Here is an 11,172-nt window from a genome sequence, read left to right on the forward strand (position 1 = left end):
CAGAAATTATATCTGGATAAGATGTGACAACAAAAAGCAAATACTTTATTAAACTTCATTAAAAATGATTATCATAGTTCTCTAATTTGTGGATACTTAGAACGGTACCTCAACTAAATAAATAAAACTATGCAAAATGTTTTGTTTTACATGAGTTATTGCACAAAGCAGATCTATGAGAGATGAAATAACTTTTTGTGGATTTAACATCATTAGAAGAGTAAACCTAGAGAACGTTTTGCCTTCTTTACAACCTTCTTGAATGCACTATGGACCTCCTTGTTCCTCAGGCTGTAGACTATAGGATTCAGCATGGGGATAACCATAGTATAGAACACAGATGCAATTTTGTCTGTGTCCATGGAGTGACTGGAGCCGGGCTGTAAGTACATGATGATAACAGTTCCATAGAATAAGGCAACTGCAGTGAGGTGAGAGCCACAGGTAGATAAAGCCTTCTGATATCCCTCACCTGAGTGCATCTTCAAAATGGTGATAAATATGAGCAGGTAGGATATCAAGATAACAAAAAGTGCAAAAAAGACATTAAAGCTCGAAATAAGAACAAGAATCAGCTCACTAAGGTGCTTCTCAGAGCAAGTCAGAGTCATGACTGCTGGAATATCACAGAAAAAGTGATGGATCACATTGGACTCACAGAAAGAGAGGCAGAAGGTGTCTCCAGTTTGGATAGAAGCATTCATAAAACCAATGACATAACAGCCTATGGCCAGACGAGCACACACACTTGCAGTCATCATGGTGGTGTAATGGAGGGGTTTACACACTGCTGCGTAGCGGTCATAGGCCATTAAAGCCAAGAGATAACATTCCACAGTACCCAAGAATGTAAAAAAGAACATCTGAGCAGCACACGCATTGTAGGAGATGACCTTGTCTTCAATAAGCAGCCCACCCAAAACCTTTGGAGTGACAGTTGATGAGTAGCAAAAGTCCACCAGAGACAGGTTACTGAGGAAAAAGTACATGGGAGAGTGGAGCCGAGAATCCAGCAGGATCAACTTGATCATTCCCAGATTCCCAATCAGAGTGATGAGGTAGATGAGCATGAACATTATAAAGAGGGGAACCTGCAGTTCTGGGGCATTGGTTAGTCCTTGCAGGATGAATTCACTCACCTTCGTATTATTCTCCATAGATGTTATTTTACAAACACATGGTGCTCTGTGGCAAAGAGAGATAAAGAACCAGAGTGATGAACAAAAAAGTGTTGCACAGAAATAGAAATGTATAAGCATTATTCTTTTCATTAATTAATTAATTAATTAATAATTATTTTCATAGTTCTGAATATTCGTGTGATACAAGCAGATTGTCAGCACTCATGCCCAAGATGTGTTATCCATATCCATACTGGCAGCATGCACATTACTACAAATTGTCATTTTACCTCATGTGTCCCACCCAGTTCCTCCAGACCTCCCTCCCCATCCCCATCCAGCTTTCCCCAACTCTACTTTGTATCCCTAGGTATGCTCTCCCCTTCTGTTAATTCCAACACACCACTGTGGTCTTTCTTTCCTTTCCTCTTTCTCTCTTAGCTCCCACTTATGAGTGACTACACGTGGTATTTATCCCTCTGTGCTTTGCTTATTTCACACAACATAAGTTTCTCTAAGCTCATCCGTGTTGTTGCAAATGGGAGAATTACATTCTTTTTTATGGCACAGTAGTATTTCATGGTGTATGTACACCACAGTTTCCTTATCCAAACCTCCATTGATGGACATTTAGGTTGTTTCCATATCTTGGCTATAGTAAACAGAGCTGCGATAAACATGGGAGTGCTGGTATCCCTTCAACATGATGATTTCCATTCCTTTGGGTATATACCCTGAAGTGGGAATGCTGGATAATGTGGAATATCAATCTGCAGTTGTTTGGGAAAACTTCAGACAGTTTTTCATAGTGGTTGTATTAATTTACAGTCCCACCAACAGTGTAGGGGCATTCCCTTCTCTCTGCACACTCGCCAGCATTAGTTCTTCGCATTCTTTTTGATTATAGCCAGTCTAACTGGGGTGAGATGATATCCCAATGTGGTTTTAATTTGCATTTCCCTGATAACTAGTGATGTTGAGCATTTTTTCATGTATCTGCAGGCCATTTGTATATCTTCCTTTGAAAAATGTCTATTCAGCTCCTTAGCCTATTTTTTAATTGAGTTATTTGGTTTTTTACTGTGTAATTACTTGAGTTTCTTGTATATTATGGTTATTAATCCCTTATAAGATGCATAGTTAGCAAAAATTTTTTCCCACTCTGTAGGTTGTCATTTCACTCTGCTGATTGTTTCCTTTGCTGTGCAGAAGTTTTTACATTTGATATAGTCCCATTTGTTTATGTTTTCCTTTGTTGCCTGTGCTTTTGAACTCATGTTCATAAAGTCTCTGCCCATATCTAGTTCCTGAAGTGTTTCCTCCATATTTCCCCTTACTAATTTTACAGTTTCAGGTCTTATACTTAAGTCGTTAATCCATTTTGAGTTGATTCTGGTAAATGGTGAGAGGTGCATGTCTAATTTCATTCTTCTGCATATTGATATCCAATTTTTCCAGCACCACTTATTGAAGAGGCAGTCTTTTCCTCAATGTAGGTTTTTGTTCCTTCTGTCAACTATCAGATGGCTGTAAGCCTGAGGGGTGATTTCTGGTTTCTCTATTCTGCTCCACTAGTCCAAGTGTCTATTTTTATGTCAGTACCATGCTGTTTTGGTTACTATACCTTTATCATATAATTTCAAGTTAGGTGGTGTTTTATTCCTTTGCCTTTATTTATTATTATTATTAATTTTTTTTTTTTTTGCTTAGGATTGCTTTGACTATTTGGGGTCTTTTGTTGTTCCATATGAATGGTAAGATTGTTTTGGTCATTTCTGTCAAGAATGTCATTGGTATTTTGATGGTGATTGCATTGAATCTGTTGATCTCTTTGGGTAATATAGACATTTTCACAATGTTAATTCCTCCAATCCAAGATCGTAGAATGTCTTTCCATCTTTTGGAATGTCTTCTCTAATTTCTTTCAGTAGTGGTTTGTAGTTCTCATTGTAGGGATCTTTCACCTCTTTGGTTAAATTGATTCCTATGTATTTTATTTTTTTCGTAACTTTTGTAAATGGGCTTACTTTCTTGATTTCTCTTTTTGTTAGCTCATTTTTGGAGAATATAAATGCAACTGATTTGGGGGCATTTATTTTGTATCCTGCAATGTTACTGAAATTATTAGCCAGCTCTAGGATTTTTTTGGTAGAGTCTTTAGGTTTTCCATATGTAGTATCATGTCATGTGCTAATAAGGATGGTTTGACTTCATACTTTCCAATCTGAATGCCCTTTATTTCTTTCTCTTGCCTGATTGCTCTGGCTAGTACCTCCAGTACTATGTCAAATAGAAGTGGTGAGAGTGGAAATCATTGTCTTTTTCCTGTTCTTAATGGAAAATCCCTCAGTTATTCCTCATGCAGAATGATACTGGCAGTGGGCTTGTCATAGATGGCTTTGACTGTGTTGAGATACTTTCCTTCTATACATAATTTGTTGAGAGTCTTTATCATAAGCAGTGTTGACTTTTGTCAAATGTTTTATTCAGCATCTTTGAGATAATCATATGGTCTTTGTCCTTGAGTTTCTTGATGTGATGTATCACATTTATCGACTTTCGTATGCTGAAACATCCTTGAATCCCTGGGATGAATCCCACTTGATCATGGTGTATAATTTTTTTAACGTGTTGTTGTATTCTGATTGCTAATATTTTGTTGAGGAGTTTTGCATCTATGTTCATCAAGGATATTGGCCTATAATTTTCTTTTTTATGTGTGTCTTTATCTGGTTTTTGTATCAGAGTTGTGTTGGCCTAATAGAATAAGTATGAGAGAGTTGCTACTGTTTCAATTTTTTGGAATAGTTTGAGGAGAATTGATATTAATTCCTCCTTAAAGATTTGATAGAATTCAACTAGAAAGCCATCTGGACATAGGCTTTTCTTTGTTGGAAGATTGCTGATTACCACTTCAATCTCATTGCTTAATATTGGTCTGTTCAGGTTTTCTATCTCTTCTTGGTTTTGTCTGGGTACTTTGTGTCCAGAAACTTATCCATATCTCTCAAGGTTTTCATATTTGTTGTCATACAGTTGTTTGTAATAGTCTCTCATGATTCTTTGTATTTCTGTGGTATCTGTTATAATGTCTCCCTTTTCATTTCTGATTTTTGTTATTTGGATCTTCTTCTCCCCCCCCTTTTTTTTGTTAACTTAGCTAATGGTTTGTCTATTTTATCTATCTTCTCAAAAAAGCAACTTTTTGTTTTGTTGAGTCTTTCTATTTTTTTTTTTTTTTTTTGGTTTCTATTTCATTTATCTCTGCTCTGATTTAATTATTTGTTTCCATCTACTACCTTTAGGATTGGATTGTTGCTGTTTTTCTAGTTCTTTGAGGTATAGCCTTAGGTCATTTATTTAAAGTCTTTCCATTCTTTTGATGTAAGAATTTATTGTGCTAAATTTCCCTCTTAGTACTGAGTTTGCAGCATCCCACAGGTTTTGGTATGATGTGTCTTTATTTTCATTACTTTCAAGAAATTTTTTTATTTCCTGTTTAATATCTCCTTGAACCCATAGGTCATTCAGGAGCCTATTTTTTAGTTTCCATGTATTTATATGGTTTCTAGAGTTTAACTTGCTATTAATTTCCAGTTTAGTCCCTTGTGGTCTGAAAAGATACTTGGAATGATTTCAATGTTTTTAAATTTTCTGAGGATAGATTTGTGACCTAATATGTCGTCTATCCTGGAGATTGTTCCATGTGCTGATGTGAAGAAAGTATATTCTTTAGTTGTTGGGTGAAATGTTCTATATATATCTGCCAGGTCCAGTTCATCTAAGGTGTAGTTTAAATCCTGTGTTTCTTTGTTGATTTGTCTCCTGGAAAATCTGTCCCATACTGAGAGAGGGGTGTTCAGGTCACCCACTATTAACGCATTAGGGCCTATTTCTTTCTTTAGGCCTAAGAGTGTTTGCTTTATATATCTGGGTCCTCCGTTGTTGGGTGCATGCATGTTTATGATTGTTATGACTTCTAGCTAGACAGATCCTTTTACTGTTATAAGGTGGCCTTTTTGGTCCCTTTTTTGTTTTTTGGTTTAAAGTCTATTTTATCCAATATAAGAATAGCTATTCCTCCTCATTTTTGGTTTCCATTTGCATGGTGTATCTCTTTCGATACCTTCACTTTGTGTATGTGTCTACAGGTGAGGTGGGTCTCTCAAAAACAGCATATACTTGGGTCTAGCTTTTTAATCCAATCAGTCAATCTGTGTCTTTTGAATGGAGAGTTTAATCCATTCACATGCAAGTAGTTATTGACAGGTATTCTTTAATTCCTGTCATTTAACTGATTTTTGTTTAGATGTTTTAAATATCTTTGGATCATTACTTCTCCTTTTATTTCTCTTCCTCAATGTTAGTTCAAAATTTGAGGTGGCATGATCTAGCTTCTTTCTTTTTCTTGCTGGCATTTTTGTTTCAATGGCGGGTTTTGTTCTTTATTGTGTATTCATGATACTGATCATCATTATTCAGATTCCAGATGAAGGACTCCCTGGAGAATTTCTTGCAGGGCTGGTCGTGTGGTGGTGAAGTCCCACAAATTTTGTTTGTCTGGGAAATACATTATTTCTCCCTCATTTCTGAAGGGGAGCCTTGCTGGGTAGATAAATCTTTGCTGCCAAGTTTTTTCTTTTAGTATTTTGAATATATCATCCCACTTTCTTTTGTCCTGTAGGGTTTTGGTTGAGAAGTCTGCTGTTAGTCTGATGGGAGTTCCCTTATGGTTACTTGGTGCTTTTTGCTTGCTGTTTTTGGAATTCTCTTTTTGTCTTTGAGCTTTGCAAATTTGACTATAATGTGTCTTGGAGAGGATCTTCTTAGATTGAATGTGTTTGGGGATGTTTGAGCTTCCTGGACCCGAAGGTCTGCATTTCTCCCTACACCTGGGAAGTTTTCTGTTATTACTTCCTTGAATAGGTTTTCAATGCCTTTTTTTTTTTTTTTTTTTGTCTTTTTCATGACCGGCACTCAGCCAGTGAGTGCACCAGCCATTCCTATATAGGATCCAAACCCAGGGCAGGAGCGTCACCGTGCTCCCAGCGCCGAACCCTCCCGAGTGCACCACGGGCTTGGCCCTCAATGCCTTTTCCTTTCTCCTCTCCTTCAGGTATACCCACAATTCAGATGTTAGACCACTTGAGGTTGTCTGCTATCTCTCTTAGATTTTCTTCATTAAATTCTTTTTTCCTTTTTTTTTGTCTGCCTGTGTTATTTCAATAAGACCATCTTTGAGATCTGAAATTCGTTCTTCTGCTTGCTCTGGCCTGCTGCTCAAGCTCTCTGTTGTGTTTTTTATTTCGCTGAGTGGATCTTTCATTTCTAGAAGTTCTGCTACATTCTCTTTTAAGATATTAATCTCTTTGTAAATTTCCTCCTTCATACTCTGGATATTTTTTCTTGTTTCATTGTGTTCTCTAATTAAGTCTTATTTTCTCTCTCCAAGTTTTCTTAAGATTATTGCTCAGAATTCCTTTTCAGACATTTGAAGGATTCCCTGCTCTATGGGTCGTGGAACTTGAGCATTACTGTATTCCTTCAGTGGTGTTTATTTGTATTTCTACTATTTTTTTCATTGATGTATGGTCATCTGGTAGAGGACTTGCTTCTTCTGTTACTCTAACGTTGGCTATGAGGATAAAGATTTCTTACTCTATTTGCTGTCTCTACTGGTGACTCTTCTTATATCAATGTAGTCGACAGAGCAGCAGGTTGCCTGTAGAGTGGCCCTGGCTGCTACTCTGTTGGTGTACTGTACTTGCAGTGACAGTAGGTACATAGGTGTGGCAGTGGCTATATTACACCACCTTGGCTCCTGTTCCAGAATCTGTGGCCATAGACTGATCCGCCTATACCATGTGGGTCTTGGCTCACCTTGGCAGCTTCTGTGGCTGAGGGAGCTTCTTTCTGGGGCCCAAGACTGAGCCCCAGTGCCACACAGGTGTCCTAAGCATTATTTTATTATAGCAATAATTTGTTTCCATTACTCTACAGATCTAAAGTATGGGCATAACACCACAACTTTTTGTAGATATCTTTCACCTCCCTGATTAAATTTATTCCTAGGTATTTTATATTTTTTTATGAATGTTGTAAAGGACCATAGTGACTTACTTTCTTGATTTCTCTTTCTGTTAGCTCATCGTTGGAGTACATAAATGCAATTGATTTGGGAGCATTTATTTTGTATCCTGCAAAGTTACTGAAATTATTAACTATGATGAAAACTACAAACCACTACTGAAAGAAATTGAAGAAGACACAAAAAGATGGAACACCATTTCATGCTCTTGGAATGGAAGAATAAACATTGTGAAAATGTCCATACTACCCAAGGTGAGCAACAGATTCAATGCAATCCCCATCAAAATACCAATGACATTCTTTACAGAAATGGAAAAAACAATCTGAACATTCATTTGGAAAAACAAAAGATCCCAAATAACCTAAGCAATCCTGAGAGAAATAAAAGAGCCAGAGGCATAACACTACCTGACTTGAAATTATGCTACAAAGCTTTAGTAACCAAAGCAGCATGATACTGGCATAAAAATAGACACCCGGACTAGTGGAGCAGAATAGAGAAACCAGAAATCACCCCTCAGGCTTACAGCCATCTGATAGTTGACAAAGGCAACAAAAACCTACATTGGGGAAAAGACTGCCTCTTCAATAAGTGGTGCTGGGAAAATTGGATATCAATATGCAGAAGAATGAAATTAGACATGCACCTCTCACCATTTACCAGAATCAACTCAAAATGGATTAATGACTTAAGTATAAGACCTGAAACTGTAAAATTAGTAAGGGGAAATACGGAGGAAACACTTCAGGAACTAGATATGGGCAGAGACTTTATGAACATGAGTTCAAAAGCACAGGCAACAAAGGAAAACATAAACAAATGGGACTAGATCAAACTGAAAACCTTCTGCACAGCAAAGGAAACAATGACAGAGTGAAATGGCAAACTATAGAGTGGGAGGAAATTTTTTCAAACTATACATCAGACAAGGAATTAATATCCTGAATATACAAGGAACTTAAGGAATTCCATGGTAAATAACCAAATAACCCAATTATAAAATGGGCAAAGAAGCTGAATAGATATTTTCTGAAGGAAGACATACAAATGGCCAACAGGTACATGAAAAATGTACATACAAATGGCCATCAAGTACCTGAAAAAACGCTCAACATCACTAGTCATCAGGGAAATGCAAATTAAAATTATATTGAGATACCATCTCACCCCTGTTAGACTGGCTATAATAAAAAAGATGGTTAATAACAAATGCTGGTGAGGGTGTAGACAGAAGGAAATGCTCCTGCACTGTTGGTGGGACTGTAAATTAGTACAATCACTATGGAAAACAGTATGGAGATTTCTCAAACAACGACAGATAGATCTTCCATACAATCCAGCAATCCCAGTTCTGGGGATAAACCCAGAAGAATGGAAATCATCATGTCAAAGCGATACCTGCACTCCCACATTCATCTCAGCTCTGTTTACAGAAGCCAAGACATAGAACCAACCTAAATGTCCATCGATGGATGACTGGATAAGGAAAATGTGGTATATGTAAATCATGGGATACTACGGTGCCATAAAAAAGAATGAAATTCTGCCATTTGCACCAACGTGTATGAGCTTAGAGATACTTATGTTGAGTGAAATAAGCAAGGCACAGAGGGATAAATACCACATGTACTCACTCGTAAGTGGGATCTAAGAGAGAAGGAAGGAAGGATAGAAAGACCACAGTGGTGTGTTGGACTTGCAGAGGGAGAGAGCATACTTAGGGCTGCAAAATGGGGTGAGGGAAAGGTGGAGGGGGAGGAGGGTCGAGGATTAATTGGGAGGGGGAGATGGGGTACAATCACAATTTGTGGTTATAGGCATGCTGCCAGTATGGATCTGGCCATCACATCTTGGGCACAGGTGGTGATGGTCAGCTTTGTACCCTGTGAATACTCATAACTAATAAAAGACCCCCACAATTTAGTGGTTAACTTATCTATAGAATAATAGACTTTTCAAGGGATAGGTCTTCATGGATCAACTTTGCAACTTCTTAATTTTATATATGAATAAATTGAGTCACAGGAAGGGGATAATGAGTTGTGTAAGGTCACATGCCTGAAATGTCTGTCTTCAGAGAAGATCTTTGGAGATCTTACACTCCTAGAGTTGTCACACACCAGGTGCTTTATATGTATATATTCATTTAATCCTCTCACAAACCCATTGGGTTGATTAGTTATTGTATCCATTTATGTATGAAGTAACTTGGTAACAAAGAGGTTGAATAATTTATTCAATATTACCTAAGCATTAACATATAGTACCAAGATTTAGACCCTATGGGGGTCTAAATTTAACTGCTGTAAATGAATTTGAATTGATTTTAATTGTATTCAATTTGTATTTTCTTATTTACTTATTTATTAATGTTTTGTTTTGTTTTTATTGGTTATGAATATTCATGGGCATTCAATTTCTATTTAGTCTTTGTCTCCATTATACCAAGATTAATGCATGGTAGAGCAATTCATTTCATAGTAGAGCAATTCACAAATGAATGCATAGGAGATGCAGTGGGATAAATGGAGCATTAGAGTCATCTATAACCCTAAAAGCCAATTCCAAAGAGCAAGTATGCCATTAGGTATGACATTAGGGCTCTGGAAATAGGTGCATTTGCTTTAACCTATAAGCCCTACCATTTACTACTTGGGAGAAATAGGTTTTAACCCAAATTCCTCGATCTCTTTTTATCCATCAGTAAAATGAAGGTGATCTTGGGACTTACCCCAAGGGTTAATTGTGGAGTTAAATGAGATAATACATGACAAAAAGTTAACATAATGAGTCCTAGATACAATATTATTATTAGGATAGAACTACGCTCTCTGTACTGTTGCAGGAAAGGTAGGTGGCAACACACGGGGCCCAAGGAGTGGGTGGGTTTGTTTTTTTTTTTAAACTCTGTTCTCGATAAACACTAACTCCACATTCTCCCCCTTCCCCCGGAAATGACCAAACTTTCTGTCTGTACGAATTTAAGGACTCTAGGTACCTCATCTAAGTGGAATCATCCAGTATTTTTCCTTTGTGTCTGGTTCACTTAACATCGAGCATTGTGTCTTCGAGGTTTATCCATGTTGTAGCATGTATCAGAATTTCATTCCCTTTAAAGAATTAATTAAATTCCATTGTACGTATATGCTTCATTTTGTTTATCTATTCTTCTGTTGATAAATATTTGGGTTGTTTTCACATTTGGCTATTGCGAACCTTGCCGGACACATACCAGTTTGAGTATCTGCTTTCAGTTTCTGTGTGTATACCCAGATGAATCTAACAAGCATAATATTGAACCAAATAAACTAGGCATAGGATAATATATACTCTATCATTTAATTGCTGGATAATATGCTAATTCTATATTTAATTTTTTGAAGAAATGCTATACTATTTTCCACAGCAGCGGGGACCTTACCACAAGCAATGCAGAAGAGTTCCAATGCCTCCACATTCTTGCTAACGCTTGTTAATTTGCTGTTTTTGTTTTTTTAATAATAGCCATAGTAGTGGATGTAATATGTCATTGTATTGCTACACAGTGGATGGGTTTTGAAGTCTGATAGCTTTGCTCTTTCATTTGTATTTTCACACAAACAACATCCACTGAGATTTTTTGTCTCCTCAAGTTTTAACTCACTCTGTTATTTCTCTCTCAGATGAGTGTCTGTGCCATCCATTCTGCATGAGAACCCTGAGACTGTCAAGTCTTTTGTTTAATTTCTGCCTTGCAAAATCACATTTTAGCTTGTGTAGAGAGAATCCCCTACTATATCAGAGTCATTCTTAAAGTTATATCTGTTAACCCTTAGCTAGATATCGGATCTGAGGTTTGAAAATTCATGGGCTGGAAAGTCATATTAGCCTGCAGATCTGTGCATCTGCAAAAACAATGTTTAAAATATTTGTATATGAATTCGAGTCCTTTAGAAGGGCATCCATTCCCTGATAACCACT

General features: G+C 37.1%; 1 protein-coding gene across 1 annotated transcript; it reads right to left on the bottom strand.

Annotated features, from left to right (window-relative positions):
- Nucleotides 1–212: 212 nt before the first annotated feature.
- LOC134375321 (olfactory receptor 5B17-like) lies at nt 213–1,160 on the bottom strand. The gene has a single exon (XM_063093671.1). It carries the CDS (start codon nt 1,155–1,157, stop codon nt 213–215), a length of 945 nt encoding a protein of 314 aa, XP_062949741.1. The 5' UTR covers nt 1,158–1,160.
- Nucleotides 1,161–11,172: the final 10,012 nt, after the last annotated feature.

This window comes from Cynocephalus volans, chromosome 4, assembly GCF_027409185.1.
Source record: "Cynocephalus volans isolate mCynVol1 chromosome 4, mCynVol1.pri, whole genome shotgun sequence".
Classification (NCBI taxonomy): domain Eukaryota; kingdom Metazoa; phylum Chordata; class Mammalia; order Dermoptera; family Cynocephalidae; genus Cynocephalus; species Cynocephalus volans.

What these genes read in the sequence shown, in the direction of transcription:
- LOC134375321 (XM_063093671.1), bottom strand. Translation starts at nt 1,157, where the DNA reads ATGGAGAATAATACGAAGGTGAGTGAATTCATCCTGCAAGGACTAACC.